General features: G+C 38.2%; 1 protein-coding gene across 3 annotated transcripts in view; it reads left to right on the top strand.

The window, feature by feature from the left end:
- The window catches only part of ELMOD1 (ELMO domain containing 1), a 77658-nt gene that overhangs the window by 19670 nt on the left and 36193 nt on the right, over nucleotides 1-21795 (top strand). For 2 of the 3 annotated variants that reach the window (XM_071221478.1, XM_053925606.2), the window contains exon 2: nucleotides 10623-10724. In XM_071221478.1, coding sequence (XP_071077579.1) covers nucleotides 10708-10724 — 17 coding nt within the window. In that variant the 5' untranslated portion in view covers nucleotides 10623-10707. Of the gene's footprint in view, nucleotides 1-10622; nucleotides 10725-16955; nucleotides 17093-21795 lie in introns of all 3 variants that reach the window. The other variant, XM_071221479.1, reaches the window with a different exon arrangement.

Here is a 21795-nt window from a genome sequence, read left to right on the forward strand (position 1 = left end):
ACTCTCCTGTGAGGCTGGGAGTTTCTCCCACTGCTGCCTCAACCCCCACAGGTGTTTTCAACCAGAGGTTTGAGGCTTTGTTTCCTCATGCTGGAACCCTGAGTTTCGAGGTCTGTCTCACTCCCTCCCCGTTCCTCCCGGTTTATCTGTACACAAATGTGGGACTGCCCACTCCACCAGCTGCCGCTTCCCCAGTCCACCAGCCCCTGCCTTGCAGTGAGTCCTTCACTTGCTGCTTGTCTCCACTGCTCCTAATGGTCTGGGCAAATGTTTCTCCTTTAACTCCTTGGTTATCAGACTTCCGTACAGTTCTATTTTCTGTCAGTTCTGGTCATTTTTTGTTTTTAAATTTGTTGTTGTCCTTCTTTTGGTTATGCGAGGAGGCACAGTGTGTCTACCTATGCCTCCATCTTGGCCAGAAGTCTTTGTATGTCTTTGAATTCATCACATCTTAAATCACCTTGGCTTCAGTTATCAGAAGTTTTGGCCTTTGTCAGAATAGTTGCCTTTCTCTTCCATTTTACCTCCTCCACCTAGATATAGCCATGGCTGAAAAAGGGTAGAAAAAGAGAAGCATATATCAGTTTTTTCAGTAGTCTGAAATCACTACCTGACTGACAGGGATGTCACTATTATGATTTCATTATACTCTAGCAGGGCACAAGTATATACAGTGAGACCATTCAAAAGGAAAACTGAAATTTCCACACAGGTTAAGATAATTTACTTGGAGCTTATTATCATCATCACAAAGTTTTCTCAGTTGCCTTTAGAAAATATTTAAAGTGTCATAGTATAGTAAAGACACACGATAAATGGAATCGAACCAAATTAGTAACAAGTTTTCTTCTGATACCCAAAGAAGCTTTGGGGCAATCTGATTTTTAGGGGAGAAAACTATAAAAATTATTGTTTATAGATTTTATGGTTCCACATATTATTGTTTTCTTTTTCCCACCTAAAATGAGACTAGTCCGAACTGAGAAAATTAAATCAATGGCAAGTAATTTTGATATTGCTGATCTTGAATTTATCATCTGCAGAGTAAAGTTGTGTGTGCTTCCCTCCTGGAACTGCTAAATAAATTTTTTAGTTTCACTACTGCTAAAAAATGCTGCCCAAACTTTTACTTTTTTAATCTAGATTCAGGGGAAGGAAAGTAGAAAGTGTTTTCATCTTCTGATTATTATTAATCGCACTAAATTGTATTTTGAAGTTGACCCATTTGAATCATTTTCTCCTTGTGGTGTTGTAGCATGGAAAGAAAACAATAACAACAAGAAGAAATTAGGGAAATCTAAGAGAAAGTGGAACTTATTTTGCTTTTCAGTGAATTCAAGAAAACTCATTCAGGTTAGTATATGTCTTCTAAGTAGATTTGGAATACTTTTCTAACCAGTAGATATATTTTATATTTGGTTAAAAAAAGATAAACAAATATTTTTTCTCTACAAAGGAAAAGGTGTAATGTATTATGAAAGTTAAAACATAGAGGTAAAGTGAAAGAAAAATAAGGGAAAATGCTGATTTGAAGACCCTGTCACTCTGACTAATGACTCGGAGTAATTTGGGGAGAATGAAAGCACCACACTAATAGCAGAGTGGACCAGGAGCTTGAGTTTCATTAGATTTTCTAAACTCAAGGGAGCACTAGATTTACACGGGGCAGGGGGGTAATATTTTTACTATTAATTATTTCAGAATTACACTGCCAAGGATTCTTATCTCCTTGGAAATGTGGCCTCAATAAGAATATTTAAAACCCACACTTTTAGGCTCTATAATATAACTTCTTTCCATGAAATTTTATTGTTTAAAAAAATTCAGATCTCTAGTACATTTGCTTCAGGAAAGGAAAGAGGTTAATTTTTAGTTAGCCCTTCAGACACACTAACCCTTGTTAGACAAGAGTCCTCCAGCTACCTCCCAGAAGAGCACTCATAGGTTTTGAAGAGCAGGTATACACCCAGGCCTGGATTATTCCCAGCACTGCAGTTTAATTTGAACTGAATACACAGTTTATTCCCTTTGTTCTTAAGTTAATTCTACATTTTACCTCTGTGGTTTCCAGAGGCAGCACAGGAGAGTAAATGATAACACTGCCTCAGGAGCCAGGCTTCAAGGGTTTGAACCCCAGTTCTGCCCAGCACTAGCTGTGTGACCTTGGAAGCTTGCTCAGTTTTCTCAGCTCTAAAACAGAGATAATTTTTATTCACTTCATAGGATGACTGTTAAGTGAGTTATAAATAAAGGCCATAGAACATTGCCTGGCACATAGTAAGCACTTTGTAAATATTAGCTATTATTCACAAGACCTTAAGCTGAGACTAATTTTTTTAATTAAATTTTATTTTTAAATATGCGCTATGAAACATTTTTTTTAAAACAGGGATAATCTCAAATTAGGCAGATTTTAAAAGTGGAATAGAATTTACTCCATGGGTTGTCTTTTATTTATGTATTAACATTATGAGTCCACAAGCATTTTGCTTATTACAGGGGATGCAGTCCCCTGTAATTCAAATTTAGAATTTGAAGGGCTACATAGAAAATAGCTTTTCTCATGTCCTGCAGGGATTAAGATTTTAAAGAAAGGAGTTCTGTCCCCTCTAATTCATTCCCAGGGATGCTCAGTAGATAGATCAGTTTCTAAGACATAGGGTCACCCTGTGGTACTTAATAGAAGAGCTGCAGGGGACCTCTTACTCAAAGGAGGCAGGGCAGCTTCCCTGAGGCCAGGCAGATGCTTTCAGAAGTAGCAGACCACTCCCTGCTGCCCGTTTCCTCCCACACACAGCACTGAAGTGTCCATTGATCCCTGGAGGTGTTTGATCCATCAGGCACCATCATTTGATCCTTCCCATGGGAATAGGTCAGGGCGGTGTCCCTGTACTCACAGAAAGAAATTAGTACAGAGAGGCTGAGTCAGGAAATCCAGGTTTATTTACAATCAGATTCTTTATTTTGGTTAAAAGGGAGATCTGTCTGGGTTGTTTTTCCTTTCAGTGGGGAGATTTTTAGTTGGCTTTATTAGTGGTATTAAAGAAGTGCATTTCTCTAAAGGTGTGCAGAGTTCATTTAAACAAATCCGAATTGAGCCCTCAGTGTGCTAGACGTTGTATAAGCCCCTGGGGCTTCCCAGGTACCCTCTGGAGCTTGCAGTGCAGAGAGTAAAGAAACATGAAACAGATCACTGTAGAACAGTAGGAGAGATTTTAAACACAGCTGATAATTCCGATGTCCTCATGGTTACAGACCCCTCGGAGAGAGGCAGTTACAGGGAAGGGACGGCACTCAGAGCATTTTCATGTTGTCCTTGCATGCTGTGAAGCAGGTAGCATTAAAGTTCATGTCTGACCACAAAAGAACTAAACTTTATGTAAATAATACCTCAATAAATCTAAATTAACCCCAAAGTTAGTATCTACATTTTTCTTTATTTTAAATTTTTTTTAAATTTCTTTTTATTGTTGTTCAGGCAGAGTTGTCTCCACTTTCCCCACCACCACCCTCCCCCACCCCACCCACCCCTACCTCCCACCCTTAATCCTACCCCCCTTTGGTTTTGTCCATGGGTACTTTATACCTGTTTCTTGACAACTGTTCCCCTTCTTTCCCTCGTTTTTCAATTAATGAGACAGATATAAACACAGCAAGTAACTTACATTTAATCCAGTTAATGTCAACAGGCTCTGTGTAAAATACTTGAGCATTCTATCAGGGCTACTGTCTCGTTAGAGCATTGGGCAGGCAAGAAGGAAACTCAACTTTTCTCTGAACTTAGGCCCTTCCCAGCCACTTGAGAAATGCTGCTTCGGCTACGAAGGAGCTCTAACAAAGAGTAGATGAACTCAGCACCAATCACGGAAAAACAACTCAAAGGACATTTCTTATCAGTGTGAGTGGCTCAGAGTGTCATTCGTTGCACACCAGCTATGATTTGTTGCATGGTCCTGTCTTTTACTATCTAGTTAGCAGTAAATAAGACATTAACAAATGTGCCTGGTTTTATTTTTATTTTTTTATCCTCACCTGAGAACATTTTTTCATTGCTTTTAAAGAGAAAGGAAGGGAAAGAGAGAGGAAAGGAGAGAGAAAGAAACAACAATGTGAGAGAGAAACTTCGATTTGCTGCCTTCTCATATGCACCCTGATCAGGGAAGGAACCCACAACCCTTGGGTTATTGGACAACACTCCAAACAACTGAGTCACACCAGCCAGGGCACAAATGTGCTTCTTTTAAAACAAAGCTATATTTTAAAATAAAGTAAGCAGTAATTCTTTTTGTTTTTATATCAAAAATATTTAGAGAAGTTATTTAATACCCAGTGAGCAGTGAGTTAAATAGTATTTGCACAGGCTCTTGTCTAACACCCAAAGCCATTCTTGGTGTGTCCTATTTGGGGGACAATTAGAATTAATTGTTGTCTTTGTTTCCTGTTTGGGAGACAGTAAATTGGAACTAATTGTTATTTTCTTTCCCTTCACTTTTCCCATTCAATCAGTAAGTCCAAGTGATCCTACTTTCCAAATATTCTCTACCCCTGTTCACTTCTCTCCATCACCACTATCATTGTCCCACTTTAAGTCTTAACTTGCTGACATTTGTTTTAACAGTTTTCTAAATGATTCATTTAACAAAATGACCTTTTACTTTAGAGAAGGATATAATAAGAAGGCAAAATAGTAAACTAATAATGAGTACCTTGAATGTGTATTACATGCCTGTAATCCTTTGAGCAACCCTACAAGGTGGTAGTAATTATTTCCCATTTAACTGGAAGAAAATGAAACCCTAGAGAGGTTAAGCAGGTTGTCTAAAGTCACTCAGCTCGTGCTAGATTCCATATGTGAACTCTGTCTCCAAAGCTTGTGCTCTTAACCACCATGCACACTTTCTGCCATATTTGCCCAATTTTCTTAAATTGTAAGGCTCCCCTGTGCTATAAAATATGTTGCATTACCCAGCATAATGCTGTGCACATAAGCGGTGAAAAAAATATTTTTTTAATGTATAGACTCAGGAATCTCTATGTAGAAGGCAAGAAGCTGAAGTATTATGTTATTTCATTTACCCCCATCATTATTAAGTGGGTTTTTTTAGGTAAATGAAGTTTTCTATTTAAATAAACTTAAATCATTTAAAGAGTTTTCTTAAAACATTGGTAAAGTCTTTCTGAAATGCATTCCATTCTTTATGGCCTCAGTACTATGACAATTCTAATTTAATATTATCCTAATGACAGGGAACTAGTGTTATGAACAAGTGTGTATATGCTGCTACTTTAGTATTTCCTTCTGTGCTCTGCTTTTTTTCTACTTTATTATTTTATTGTTTATTCTATTACAGTTGTCCCAGTCATTTTTCCCTTTTGCTTCCCTCAACCCAGCCCACCCCTCTCTCCCACAGTCAGTCCCCTCTCCATTGTCTGCATCCATGAGTCATTCATACATGTTCTTTGATTAATCCCTTGACCTTCCTACTACCTTTCCCTCGTCCCCTCCTACAGCTATGAGTCTGTTCAGTGTTTCCATGTCTCTGGTTCTATTTTTCTCATTATTTTGTTCATTAGATTCCAGTTATAAATGAGGTCATATGATATTGGCCTTTTACCGACTGGCTTGTTTCACTTAGCATAATATACTCTAGTTCCATCCATGCTGTCTTGAAGGGTAGGAGCTCCTTTCTTTCTGCTGCAGAGTATTCCATTGTGTAAATGTACCACAGTTTTTTAGTCCACTCAATCTACTGATGGGCACTTGGACTGTTACCAAAATTTGGCTGTTGTAAACAGCACTGCCATGAACATAGTGGTACATAAGTCCTTTTGAATTGGTGTTTTGGGATTCTTATATTCCCAGCAGTAGAATTCCTAGGTCATAAGTCAGATCCATTTTTAAATTTTTGAAGAAATTCCATACTGTTTTCCACAGTGGCTGCACCAGTCTGCATTCCCACCAACAGTGCACTAAGGTTCCCTTTTCTCCACAACCTCTCCAAAACTTGTTGTTTGTTGATTCGTTAATGAGGGCCATTCTGACAGGTATAAGGTGGTATCGCATTGTGGTTTTCCTTTTTTCCCCCTGAATTTATTTATTTATTACCATTTTAAATATATTTTATTAATTATGCTATTACAGTTGTCCCATTCCCCCCCCCTTTATTCCCCTCTGCCCTCCACACCCCTTCCACTGGCTTCCTCCCCTGCCCCCCTTTTTTTCATGTCCATAGGTCGTACATATAAGTTCTTTGGCTTCTACATTTCCTTTATTATTCTTACCCTCCCACTGTCTATTTTGTACCTACCAGTTATTCTACTTATTCCCTGTACCTAATCCCCCTTTCTCCTCATCCCCCTCCCCCACTGTTAACACTCCCTGTGATCTCCATTTCTGTGATTCTGTTCCTGTTCTCGTTGTTTCCTTAGTTTGTGTTTGGGTTTTTTTGTTTTTTTGGGTTTTTTTTAGGTTCAGTTGTTGATAGTTATGAGTTTGTTGTCATTTTACTGTTCATGGTTTTGATCTCCTTCTTTTTCTTACATAAGTCCCTTTAACATTTCATATAATAAGGGCTTGGTGATGATGAACTCCTTTAACTTGACCTTATCTGAGAAGCACTTTATCTGCCCTTGCATTCTAAATGATAGATTTACTGGATAGAGTAACCTTGGATGTAATCTTGCTTTTCATGATTTTGAATACTTCTTTCCAGCCCCTTCTTGCCTGCAAGGTTTCTTTCGAGAAAGCAGCTGATAGTCTTCTGAGTACTACTTTGTAGGTAATTGTGTCCTTTTCTCTTGCTGCTTTTAAGGTTCTTTCCTTATCTTTAATCTTGGCTAATGTAATAATGATGTGCCTTGGTGTGTGCTTCCTTGGGTCCAACTTTTTTGGGACTCTCTGAGCTTCCTGGACTTCCTGGAAGTCTATTTCCTTTGCCAGATTAGGGAAGTTCTCCTTCATTATTTGTTCAAATAAGTTTTCAATTTCTTGCTCCTCCTCTTCTCCTTCTGGCACCCCTATGATTCAGGTGTTGGAACATTTAAAGATGTCTTGGAGGTTCCTAAGCCTCTCCTCATTTTTTTGAATTCTTGTTTCTTCATTCTGCTCTGGTTGAATGTTTATTTCTTCCTTCTGGTCCAAACTGTTGATTTGAGTCCCAGTTTCATTCCTATCACTGTTGGCTCCCTGTATGTTTTCCTTTATTTCACTTTTCATAGTCTTCACTTTTTCCTCTATTTTGCGACCATACTCAACCATTTCTGTGAGCATCCTGATTACCAGTGTTTTGAACTGTGCATCTTATAGTTTGGCTGTCTCTTCATCGCTCAGTTGTATTTTTTCTGGATCTTTGATGTGTTCTTTCATTTGAGCCTTTTTTTTTGGTCCCCATGGCCTCTCACTAGTAAGAGGCAGAGCCTTAGGTATTCGCCTGGGCAGGGCAACCCTCATCGCTGTGTTGTGGTGCTGTATGTAGGGGAGGGGTCCAAGAGAGAGCATTGCTGCTTGTTCTGCTCTCTGCCGGTTTTCAGTCACTTCTGCTGCTTCCCAAAATCAAATTGGACCCTTCTGGTGCTGATTCCTGGTGGGTGGGTTTGTGTACATTCTAGGACCCTGTGGGTATCTCCAACAAACTCTCCTGTGAGGCTGGGAGTTTCTCCCACTGCCACCTCAACCTCCAAAGGTGTTTTCAGTAAGAGGTTTGAGGCCTTATTTCCCTGCAGTGGAACCCTGGATTGTGCAGTCTGTCTCACTCCCCAGTTGTTCCTCCCGGTTTACCTGCACACGAATGTGGGACTGCCCACTCCACCAGCTGCTGCCCTGCTGGGTCCACCAGTTGCGGGCTTGCTGGGAGTCCTCTCTGCCCAGCTGCCTGTCTTCACCCCTCCTAATGGTCTGGATGAATGTTTCTTCTTTAACTCCTTGGTTGTCAGATTTCCATATAGTTCATTTTTCTGTCAGTTCTGGTTGTTGTTGTTGTTTTTTAATTTGTTGTTGTCCTTCTCTTGGTTTTGCAAGTAGGCACAGTGTGTCTATCTACACCTCCATCTTAGCAGGAAGCCACATTATGATTTTAGTTTTCATCTCTTTGATGGCTACTGACATTGAGCATCTTTTCTTATGTCTTTGGGCCATCTGTATGCCCTCCCTGGAGAAATGTGTATTCAGGTCCTTTGTCCAATTTTTTTGGTTTGCAGAATGTTGCCCAATCCAGTGAACCACACCAGTCAGGGCTCCTTTGTCCATTTTTTAATTGGGTGGTTTTTCTTCCTGATGTTGAGTCATATATGTCCTTTATGTATTTTGGAGATTAAACCCTTGTCCAGTGTATCACTGGCAAATATATTCTCCCATACAGTCAGTTCCCTTTTCATTTTGATGATGGTTTCTTTAGCCATGCAGAAACTTTTTAATTTGATGCAATCCCATTTGTTTGTTTTTTCTTTATTTCCCAGGGCTATGGTTTTAATTAACCATCTATCTTTATGAAAATGAAGCCCAAATCTTTGTCTCCAATGGGAATTTATCTCCTGACCTTTAGATCTGTGTACTACCACTTGACCCTATAAATTCAAAATGCTCCCAAAGACTCCCAAATACACCCAAACCCCAATTCTCCTCCTTCAGAATTCTGTGTTTTGCTGAAAGAATCTATTGTCTCACCCATCTGTGGCAGCCATAAACATGGGTATAACATTTGACTCCTCCTGTACCTTCACCAAGCAATTCCCAATCAACCAACAACAAACAGTCTTACTGATTTTACTTTCTAAATATATCTCAAACCCCATAACACTTCTGTCTCTGTAAATTGCCTTATCCTGCATTATTATGTTTGCCTAGACTATTATAATGACCTTCTAAATGATGTCACTCCCAATAATTTTAACCCAATTTATTCTCCATACTACAATCAGGGTACATTTTTAAAAACCTCACCCAAGGATAGGTTTATTGATTTTAGAGAGATGAAGGGAGAGGGAGGGAGGAGGAGAGGGAGGGAGAGAGAAACCTCAATGTGAGACAGAACCATTGATCCATTGCCTCCCACACATGCCCCAACCCGGGGTAGATCGCACACAGGCTAGGCGTGTGCCCTGACTGGGAATCAAATCCAAAATGTTTTGGTGAATGGGATGACACTCCAACCAACTTTATATCAGTATGGAATCTTAGATACTTATTTTATACTTTGAGTTACAATCTGATACTACTGTATTTGGAATTCAAATCATTCCGGCTTTGACTGTTAGGATTTCTTTCAGTTGGCTCCTGAGTTATTGGACATATCTTGTCTTTTATTGGACACTGCTCGTCTTTTGAGCACTTCCTTATTTCTGGTACAAGAAAATACTTCAGGATCACCTCGTATATTCTCTGCCCTATCCCTGTAATCAGCCATTTCTCCAAGGAGCTCTGGTTCCTTATATTTCAGAATATTTTAGAAACTATAATCTGGGCTTTGGGTAGACACTAACAGTTTTTAGTTAAAATTTGGATTTATCTTTAAAAGCCACAAAAGTATATAGAATAATGTATATTCCTACTACTGAAAATGAACAAATGTTGTTTTTTCCCTTTATTTTGCTTAAGATATATTTTAAGAAATAAAACTTATCAGATTGAAGGCCAGTTTTCCCTTCCCCAATCTTAAACCTCTCCCTGTCTCCCCAGAAGCAACGACAATTTTAAATTGATGTGTACACTTCTTTTTCAAGCATGCATGGAATATTTACAGAAACAAACACGTGTTAAAGAAAAGACTGGCTTTTGGGTTGAGTGGCCAGTGTTTTCTGGGCTGTTCTGGTTGATAGTTTTGTCTCTTCCCTCAGCCATTTGTCCATACAACTCAGTCTCTAACATTGCCCTTGCAGCTGGTGTTCCATTTATCACTTCTCTCCTGCAGTAAATTGTCTCTGCTATTGTTTCCAGCCTCTCTTTTCTCTAGTCTGTTTCATCCCAGCTTTGAAGGCAGTTTCTGGTGTCCTCCTCATCAAAAGGGAGAAGACAAATAACCTGGTATTACAGACTTTGTAATAACTTTTTACAAAGCAAATTGTAAACTGAAGAGTGCTAGACAAATAAAAATCTCACTGTTCTATTCACAGTGCAAAAAAAAATGGTGGGAGGGATGAAGCATATTATTCATTTGCTTGGAGTAGTTGGCTCTTTAACAGCAATTTTTAACTTGAAGACATTAGCAGCTGCTTCTAGGTATTTTGGGTTCTAATTTGAAAGTTTGGGGCTGACAGATTGAAGATCATTGGGTATCTGGAATTTGGGATCATTAATTTTATGGTTCTTCATTTTTATTTTATTTTTTAATAAATACTCTTCTTCCATATATAGTAATACCCAAAATAGAGAAAAAGCTTACTATTGAAGACTTGCTCATAAAACAGATCATTTCTCCAGCAAGTGACTTAAAATGAAAGGCTAATTGCTAATTATGAAGTGAAAAGCTTTAGCTCTAATCTCCATTCATAGAATTGAGTTTGCTTCATGGACAGTTTGGTTGTTAATGCCATATATGTAACGTTGTCCACTTACTAAGGTAAACAGAAATTGGGGGGTTGGGATTTCCAGCCCCCCAATAGTAAATATATCTAATTTCTTCCCACAGCTTGCACTTATTTTGACAAAAGCAAACCTGAAAGTAATTACTTGAGGACCATTTGGATAACATCTGGATTATCAAAACAGGCACAATGAAGCACTTTCTGAGGTAAGTGTTTCTAGTTCCGTAGACAAGCCCTCTAACATGGAGAAACTTCTTTGCCAATTACGGCAGTATTTCTGTTCACTATTTGTGATCCAGTAGCCAAGTCTCACACTGTATTTTGGCTAAGAATACTTTGGTCAGGAGGTTCCTCTGCTAACTCCGTGTGCACATGGATGCTGAAAGAGAACACTTACAAGTGATAGATCACAGGCGATTACAAAAGCATGTGGGCACAACAGCACGGGGCAGGGAGTGCTTCAGGTGACCATGATGTTATGTGTCTCTGAAGAGTGGCATGCTGCTGGCCTTCAAGTTGAGGTCTGAGGATTAGTAGTCAAATAATCAATATCACTTGTGTAGAATCATTTTCCTGAAATAAGTCATTTTAAATATCCCTTAATTTAGATTTTGGTTGGCTGGCCAATTCATACAGGTCGTTTTTAAATGTTCCTTTTTGGTAAAAATAGACATTCCAAGCTTCTGCTCTTCCTGCCTCAGTGATGTCCCTGAAACCTGCATTAATTGTTGACTCCCTAAAGACGGCTGTGCCGAGTACGTGTTGGGGTGATCTTGTTTTGTTCTGAAAGCCACTTGGCTGGATCTGTAATTTTAATTATTTCAAGAGTATTGACCACTATTGGGACCACTATATTGACCACAATATATTAATGAAATTGTCAAAGAATTTTTACATTATACTAAAATATGACAAAAATAAACTTAGTCTTGCCCAGAAAATTAGGGGGAAAAAAACACACTTTCCAGAATATTGAGTTTCTTTCCCTCAAGATGGAGGCCTGTCTCTATTATGCATTCTTGTCCCTTGCACTGGCTTCTTTTCTCTGAGCAAATAATTCACGAGCTGTTTCTTTTATGTAATGTTTTAATTCTTTCAGTGGCTACAATTTAAGATTTTTTGTTTTCCACTGGTTTTGTTTCACCATTGTTTCTGAAGCAACTAGATCAATTTGTGTGGGATTCACTGTGTTTTGGTGCAGCTACTGATGTTTACTGGATCTTGCAACTGTGAAGACCTCCCTGGAGGTCACTATTAAACTGTTCATAGGTATTAGCATTTATAAGCATACACTTTAGCCTGTTTATCTCAGCTGAGTAAAGGACAGCATTTGAAAAATCACTAGATTTGCCAGCAAAGTATTGGATCTGATAGGTTTTTGGTTGCCATGGTAATAAACCCATCTGTTTACACATTCATGAAAAATTGGTATGGATGAATCCTGCATGTAAATGTGGTGCATTTTAGTCACAGAATAATGTTAACTGAAAACTCTAGTGTTAGATGAAGCTTAGACATCAGGAGCTCCGTTCATGGAAGGGGAGATGGTAGTGGTCAGGTTTGTGCCAAGACGTGTGCTACTGGGTTTCTTCAGTGTCTTACTGGCTTTAGAAAAATTCAAGCAGCCTCAAAACCAGCCATTTTAGGAGGAATAGGATCATTTGTTTCTGTTAGTTTTTTGTTAAATTGAACAGGTGTAACACTGTTTGGTGCAGATGATGGCATTTTAAAATTAAGTTGTATTTGATGGTATAGAACTGGTATGGGGAGAATCTTCCACTGTAATTTCACGTAGACTAGCAACAAGGATAATGGAAACAGCACATCTGTCAGTTATGTGTTTTAGTGCAAATTTTTCTCTTTTAACTTGGCACATATATTTTATAAATATTACTTGACAGTGTTTATGTGAAACTGAGGCTACAGTAATAGATTACACATCAAGAAAGAAACTTGAGGGTTTTCATTGAGCATTGGTTTTGATAATAAAAGGGAACACAGTCATTGCCCCTCAGACGATTATTACTTTTGGCTTTAGTTTTTGTTTTTAATGCTGTTAATTAAGTTATGTGTGTGTATGCATTATATGTTATATGGAATTTGGAAGGTTAAGAGGGCAAGGAGTAATAATCCTGCATTACAAGTTGTATCAGATAATTTAAATTGCCTTTTATTCCCTGTAGTCCGTCCCTACAGATGTTGGACAATTTGGCAGTCTTTTTATTTGAACCAAAGAGAAGGTTATGCAAACATAGCCTGGATAAATCAGGTGTTAATTCCTGAACTCAGCAAATATATTATGTAGAATAAGGAATTGACTTTCACTGAGAAAAATTCAGCATTATTTAAAAGCCCACAGAGTGATTAAGCTGTCAGCTTCTGAGTTGCTCCAGAATGAAATGCTCCATGTACAGCCACAGAAGAAAGGAGATTAATCATAAAGAATCTAGGTTGTGGGAAAGAATGGATTTTAATCCACATTTACGGTACCCACATGGTACCCACACTCTGCTCTCTCCAGCTTACTGTTACCATCATTTACATTAATGGTATAGCTACTCAGAGTATAAAGGAGTGAGAATATATTTGATGTTTGTTTTTTAAAAATTACATGAGGTATTAGAAATAAATGCTATAGATTAGTACCGCTGGCTGAAGGATGTATTTTGAATTGACAGTAGAGATAGGATATTAGGTAAGCACACCATAGTCATCCAATATGCCTTTAGCCAGGGTCTGCATTAAAAGAAAACCAGGGTTGAAATAGAGAAGAAAGTGTGTCTCTGTATTATCAGAAAAAGAAAGGGCCCTTTTTAAGCCCCAAATAGAACTGAGGCATAGGGTTTAGTTTATATATTTTATTAATTTTAACTCAGTTGATGTATATAATAAGAAGTCCTAAGACTTATACTGAAGATCTTTTCCCTTGATAGGATTTACTTATTGAGGTTATATTTTTAAAGCCACCAGACATTATTAATTTTGAAAATTTCTAATACAGGGAATCTTTTCAGTCACCCATGTAAGTAATTGTTTCCAACAGTCCTGGCCTCAGGATCTCCGTTTCTTGGCCATGGACACTCCCCTGCCTACTTTTCTTCCTGAAGCAGGAGAGAAGAAAAGGAAGTGTCTGCCAAACTCACACCTCCAAGGAAGACACTGAGCAATACAGCAGACTTGTACCCAAGATCTGGCTGTGAAGCAACTGAGAGGAAAAAAGTATTTTTCTATTATAATTAGGTAAAAAAGGCTTCCAATGAGCAAAAATATCTGTAAATTGAGTTTTAGAAGTTATTCACCCTGCCTTAACATCTCAGTCCACTGATTCAGTCAGTAAGCATTTACTGCTAACAGTTGCAGTGCTGTGCCACATTTTAAATTATTATTTTCTATTAATAACAATTGTAAGAAACTAGTAATTAATATCCCATCTTACAGTATAGGGCACACAGGCTTAGCAAAGTTAAGTTACTCACCCAAGGCACACTCATATTTGAATGCAGGCCTGTCTGACTTCAAAGCTGTTTCTCATTTTTTCTGCGTTGTTACTTCTTCAGTGTGTGTCTACTGTGGCTGTGGTGGGCAATGCAAAAGTGAATATGAGGTGGTCTCTGCTCCAGGGTAACATACCTCCTGGTAAGGAGATGAGGCACACACGTGCAAAACTAAGACATGAAAAGGAATGTGGTTAGTGACAGTCTACAGACATTTTGTGACAGCAATATTTGGGGCTTCACTGAGGTGATATTGAGGGAAGAGGAGGACTAGGATGTTCATATTGTTAAACAAGAATAGAAGGTGTGGGAGGTGGAGAGGACACTGTCAGCAAAGCCTGAGAAAGTGTGACCAGCTGCCACAAGCAGCAAGTGGTTCAGGTTTGTTGATTGTAGACCATGTCAGGGTGAGTAGAAGATAAGATGCAGCTATCAAGTTAGGGACAGTTCTTGGACACCTTTGTAAGCACAGGAAACCTAAGGTAGACCTTTAAGAGATGGAAGAATCAGATGAAAAATCATTTTCCCTTGCACCATATATCTAGCCTTGCCACAGAGCTAGAAATCTAGCCCATTCCCTTCACCTTACAAATGGGAAGGCAGAGGCCCAGAGAAGCAAAGTAGCTTGTCCACAGTCGTACAGCTCATAGCGGCAAGTTGACCCTAGACTTAAAGTCAGACTTCCAGACACTTCCCTTTTTAGTTAGGCAGTATTTCCAGTCAGCACCCACCAATTTCCATTACTGTTGAGGAGTAGAAGGTTCAAGGTCATATAGTTGTTCCAGGATTTTATTAGCATTACTTGAGGCATTAACTGAGCTTATGAGATGTAGAAGCTAAATCCTGAAAATGGCGTTATGGTCCCAGCATCCAAATACCACTCTCACTCTAGACTGATGCATTTATTCATAACTTTTTCTTTTTTAGGGCACACACACACATATATGTATGGAATCCACACTGTATACACACAACTACACATATATCTACACATACACATATTTTAACTTATTTTGTTCCCTGAATTTAAACAAAAACTTTGCACACTCTTGTTGAAACATGTTAACCTGAATAGTTTTCCAGGCAATGTTCTGTAGGTGACCCCACCGCAGCCTGCCCATTGCCATCAAGCTGCCATCACAGACTGATGTATTTAGAGCTTGATCACCAGCACCCCGGCTCTCCTGCTCCTTGGTTTTCCTTCAGCTTTTCAGGGACAGCCCCTGGACACTTCACTGACCATTCAGTCCCTCCCACAGAGCATAAGATAAGTCAAAGCCCTGGACACTCAATAAATGTTGGTTTGAATTTCATTCCTTTAACTACTGTATTTTTCACTTGGTTCGGAAGTGAGTAAGGCACGCTGATTTTCCTCCCATTCTCGCCTCCTTGTCAGGATAATCAGGGACTGGCTGTACTGTCCAATCTCAAAAGAAGGCACTCTCTCCTCTGCCTCTGTCGCATTCTAAGCAATTTCTTTTATAGAATTATCACAGTATTTGTACTTTTTGCATTTTTTGGTCATTTTCCTAACTAGAGTATAAATTCCTTTAGACAGAGATGGCGTGTGGTTGTGATAAGTTCTTGACTCATGGTTGCTTTTCCCTCACCATAATCCCCACGCTTTTCCTCCTATACTACAGCCAGTCTTCTCGTTTTGTATTTGTTCAGTTCAGTGAAGGAATGAGTAAGGTATTTTTCAATGATCACTTTCAATTTTTTCCACAATGCATGGGAGGGAAGTATAAGGGGACTAAATGGTAATGGAAAAATGTAATAAAGATTAAAGTCTATCTCCTTCAACTACTGTAGGTCTTTAACTCAACAGAAATTAATTTATCCATAATACTGAGAATATCCTCTAATCTGGTCCTGATGATATGTGTGTGTGTATACACACGTATTTTTAACTACATTATATAGTGTATCTATAATACTAAATAAAAGACCCATTCCTTATTCCCCAATAGAGGTTTTTGAGCTCATTATGGATGATTACTTTATTTTATTTATAGATTTATTTAATTTTGGCTTTTCAAAGTATTTCTATTTATGAAGAAGTTTATATTTCATATTACATTTAAATATTTTTTAAATGTCTAAATGTAATGTGTTTGCTGCTTCCTTTATAAATAAGTCAATTAAAATATTATCCAAATACAAAAAATATGATTTTTAAAAATAAAAATTGTAAAATGTATGTATTTAAACATCAAATTTTTAATTGAATTGTGATATAATTAATAAATTAAGATAAACCTGTGCTTCCTTTTCTTTGAAAGAAAAAAGATAAGCCATTAATTACATTTTTACTGTCAGCTCGTGCTCTCTAATTCCTCAGAAAAAATTTGCCTGGAATGTAGAAACAGTGCCCTTTGCTAAAGCAATAGAATTTGGAATCATATCCATGATAGATTTACACCCAGCACTTTTCAAAGCCAGTGTGGTCTCTTCGGATAAAGAACAATGGAAAAGACTGCAGGGCCCCCACATGCCTGGGCACAATGGAGAATATATACTCGTCCTTCCAGAGACCCACAAACAGTTTCTTTGTGTGATTTCACAATTCTAGTTCATGTATCAAGTCTTCTGCAGCTTCTCTTTCCAGTAGGAAGCTCATTATAGAGAGGGTTCCATTTACTAGGCTATTTGGCAAGTAAATTTCCACTAGAAGGCTAGTGCCCCTAATTAGAAACTTCAGTAGAGCAACTGAAGTTTTTAAGATAAAATATTAATATATTTGACCACAAAACAAAATTGGGCTCTCATCAGAAGTAACTGAAATTTTTTAAAAAGTAATTTTAGAAAGTGAATGAAATGCTAGAACTGTTGAGCAATTTGCTATTGTTCTTCATGGCCATTTGGATGAAAAGTATTTTGTTTAGGAAACTGTGGTTTGAACAAAGAACTGTGATTATTTTGTACATTTCTTATTTATTACAGGATTTCTTCAAGCAAGAATTAACTTTCATTAGCAAATTCATTGGAACTGTTCAAAATAAACCACTTTTCTCTTTATTATCCCAAAAGAAGATGTCAGAGTCACAAATTTAAGATGATGGAGTAGTGTTGCATTACAGGTATCCACACCCCTTCACCCCACAGGCAGGAGGCCACATGGTTCTAGGTGCATCTCCCGTTTCAGAGGTTCCATCCCTGCTGAATGGATTCTTCTAACAAAGCATAAGACAGGGACTCGTTTTTATTTGGTAGCAGAGATGTGATCCATTTTGAATAATTTACAGTGGGTGACTATTCTGGTTCAAGCTAGAGAATGAATGTTAAATAATAAAAGTGATCATATTGTCTTTAAGAAGCGTACTGCTGTGAGCTCAGCCATAAACTTCACTCTGCAGCATACTGGTAAATGGCAGTAAGAGAGTATATTGGAAGTAGAAAATGTGTAAAGAGCTCTTATTATTACATAAGAATCTACCAATGCTTAAGCAAGTCATTCAACTTAATTTCATTTTCCTTCCTAGACTCTAAGTTCCTCCTGAAGTAACTCCTTTTGGAATACTATCAAAAAAAAAAAAAAGCTATGATTAAACAAATGGAAACAATACAAAAAACTCTGTCTATTCAAGTAGTTATTAAAAATAGGAAATTGTGATCAGTATTTTCTCCTCATAGTATTGAAAATTTGATTGTTATTCTAGCAAATGTAGCACATCTTTTCAGTAGTGAGTTGAGAATCTGCCAGCAGAACTAAGAAAATTAAGTCTAGTGTTATGAAGAAAAAAAGCAAAATATTCCCCTAATTAAAACTAAGCTTATTAGTTTGATGATTCAGGACAGGAGTTAAAAACACAGCTACAGGATTTGGAAGATGGCGGCAACATAGGTGGGAGCGGAAACCACTTCCACTCAGCGCCAGGGAAATACCTAGCTGATCTGAGGAGCAGAGCGAACAGCCAACAGTACTCCAGCATATACGAAGATTAGAGACCAAAGATAGAGGACATTGAAAGATCTGACGGTGCGACAACAAAACCTGGAGTGCTGAAAAGACTAGAGTTAGACCGTGTTAAACACATAAACGTCAGCTCAAGACCAGTGAGCACAGGAGAGTAAGGAGACAGCACCACCGAATCCCATTGGCATTCTACCATAGAAGTTCATATCATAAACCCAGGGATTCAGAACAAAGCAATTTAAGAAGCAGAGGCCAACAAGAAGAGCCTCACAAACAATGGGAAGACAAAGAAACAATTCCCAAATGAAAGGAAAGGAGGAAGTCTCAGAAAGAATGCTAACCGAAAAAGAGGCAAGTCAACTATCAGATACTGAGTTCAAAGCAATGGTCATCAGGAAGCTCACTGAGCTCTCTGAGCTCAAAGAGAACTACCAGAAACTACAAGGAAACTACAATGAACTCACTGCAAACTATATCAACATGAAAAAGGAAATAGAAAATATCAACAAGAGCCAAGAGGAAATGAAGAATACAATTTCTGAATTGAAGAACACAGTAGAAGGAATTAAAAGCAGACTTGATGAAGCAGAGGATCGGATCAGCGAGCTGGAGGATAAAGTAGAAAAAAACACCCAGAAGGAGCAAGAAAAGGAAAAGAGGCTCAGAAAGAATGAAGAGGCAATAAGGGAAATGCAGGACAACATGAAACGTAACAATATCCGTATAATAGGAATACCAGAAGGAGAAGAAGAAGAGCAAGGGATAGAAAACCTGTTTGAAAAAGTAATGATGGAAAATTTCCCTAATCTGAGGAGAGAAAAAGTCACCCAAATCCAGGAATCACAGAGAGTCCCAAACAAGAGGAACCCAAAGAGACCCACTGCAAGACACATCATAATTAAAATGGCAAATTTCCAAGACAAAGAGAGGATCTTAAAGGCAGCAAGGGAGAAAAAGGAAGTAACATACAAGGGAGCCCCAATAAGGTTAGCAACTGACTTCTCAATGGAAACGCTCCAAGCCAGAAGAGAATGGCAAAAAATATTCCAAGTAATGAGAACCAGAGGCCTCCAACCAAGACTACTTTACCCAGCAAGGCTCTCAATCAAGATAGAAGACCAAATAAAGAGCTTCCCAGACAAAAGAAGTCTAAAAGAATACAGCTCCACCAAACCAGCTCTGCAAGAGATGCTAAAGGGACTGCTTTAAGGAAAGGAAGGAAAAGAGAAAGACAGAGGAACACAGGTAGGAAATAATGGCAATGAATAACTACCTATCGATAATAACCTTAAATGTAAATGGATTAAATGCTCCAATCAAAAGACATAGAACAGCTGAATGGATAAGAAAACATGACCCACACATATGCTGCCTACAAGAAACCCATCTCAGGACAAAAGACTTACACAGACTGAAAGTGAAGGGCTGGAAACAAATTTTCCAAGCAAACGGACAGGAAAAAAAAGCAGGGGTAGCAATACTCATATCAGACAAAATAGACTTCCAAAGAAGGGCCATAAAGAGAGACCCAGAAGGTCACTTCATAATACTCAAAGGAAGAATCCACCAAGAAGACATAAACATTATAAATATATATGCACCCAACATAGGAGCACCCAAATACATAAAGAAAATCTTGGAGGATTTCAAGAAAGATATTGACAGCAACACAATTATAGTAGGGGATTTTAACACCCCACTATCAAAAATGGACAGGTCTTCCAAACAAAAGATTAACAAAGATATTGTGTCACTTAACAATACCCTAGAGGAAATGGACTTAACTGATATATACAGAGCTTTTCATCCCAAAGAAGCAAAATACACATTCTTTTCAAGTGTCCATGGATCTTTTTCAAAGATAGACCACATGATAGGACACAAAGCAACCCTCAACAAATTCAAGAAAATTGAAATCATATCAAGCATCTTCTCTGACCACAAGGGTCTGAAACTAGAAACCAACCCCAAGGGTAAAAACCCAAAACACTCAAAATCATGGAGACTGAATAGCATGCTATTAAACAATGAATGGGTCAAGAACGAGATTAGGGAAGAAATCAAAAACTTCCTGGAAACAAATGAAAACGAACTCACAACAACCCAAAACCTATGGGACACAGCTAAGGCAGTCCTGAGAGGGAAGTTCATAGCAATACAGGCCTACCTTAAGAAGTTAGAAACAGTTCACACAAACAACCTAACCCTACGCCTACAAGAACTGGAGGAACAACAACAAAGACAGCCCAGAGCAAGCAGAAGGAAGGAAATAACCAAGATCAGAGCAGAACTAAATGACATAGAGACTAAAAGCACAATTGTAAGGATCAATGAATCCAGAAGCTGGTTCTTTGAAAAGATAAACAAAATCGACAAGCCTTTAAGTAGGCTTATCAAGAAGAAAAGAGAGAGGATCCAAATAAACAGAATTAGAAATGAAAGAGGAGAGATTACAACTGATACCACAGAAATACAAAGGATCGTAAGAAATTACTATGAAGACCTATATGCTAAGAAATTTGAAAACCTAGATGAAATGGACACATTTCTAGAAAAATATAATCTTCCAAAACTGACTGAAGAAGAAGCAGAAAACCTGAACAGACCAATATCAGCAAAGGAAATTGAAGCAGTCATCAAGAAACTCCCATCACACAAAAGCCCTGGACCAGATGGTTTCACAGGAGATTTCTACAAAGCATTTAAGGAAGAACTAACCCCTATCCTTCACAGACTATTCGAAAAAATCCAAACTGATGGAAGACTCCCAAACTCTTTTTATGAAGCCAACATCATCCTAATCCCAAAACCAGATAAAGACACAACGAAGAAAGAAAACTTCAGGCCAATATCGCTGATGAACATAGACGCTAAAATTCTCAACAAAATATTAGCAAACCGCATCCAGCAATATATTAAAAAGATCATCCACCATGACCAAGTGGGATTCATCCCAGGGATGCAAGGATGGTACAATATTCGCAAATCAATAAACATAATACATCACATCAACAACAGCAAAGACAAAAATCACATGATCATATCAATAGATGCGGAAAAAGCATTCGATAAGATACAGCACCCATTTCTGATAAAAACACTCAGCCAAGTGGGAATAAAGGGAGCAGTCCTCAACATAATTAAGGCCATATATGAGAGACCTACAGCCAGCATCACATTCAATGGACAAAAACTTAGAGCTTTCCCACTAAGATCAGGAACAAGACAAGGATGCCCTCTCTCACCACTCCTATTCAACATAGTATTGGAAGTCCTAGCCACAGCAATCAGACAAGAAAAAGCAATAAAAGGCATCCAAATTGGAAAGGAGGAAATGAAACTGTCACTGTTTGCAGACGACATGATAGTGTACATGGAAAACCCTATAGACTCCACTCAAAAACTACTCGACCTAATAAATGAATTTGGCAAAATAGCTGGATACAGAGTCAATACCCAGAAATCAAAGGCATTCCTGTACACCAACAACGAAACTGCAGAAACACAAATCAGGAAAAAAATCCCATTCGATATAGCAACAAGAAAAATAAAGTACCTAGGAATAAACCTAACCAAGGAGGTAAAAGACCTGTACTCAGAAAACTACACAACACTGAAGAAAGAAATTAAGGAAGATACAAACAAATGGAAGCATGTACCATGTTCATGGATTGGAAGAATTAACATCATCAAAATGGCCATACTACCCAAAGCAATTTATAGATTCAATGCAATCCCTATTAGAGTACCCATGACATATTTCACAGATATAGAACAAACATTGCAGAAATTCATATGGAACCATAAACGACCTCGAATAGCAGCAGCAATTTTGAGAAAGAAGGACAAAGCAGGAGGTATCACAAT

The sequence above is a fragment of the Desmodus rotundus genome, chromosome 5 (genome assembly GCF_022682495.2).
Source record: "Desmodus rotundus isolate HL8 chromosome 5, HLdesRot8A.1, whole genome shotgun sequence".
Lineage (NCBI taxonomy): Eukaryota > Metazoa > Chordata > Mammalia > Chiroptera > Phyllostomidae > Desmodus > Desmodus rotundus.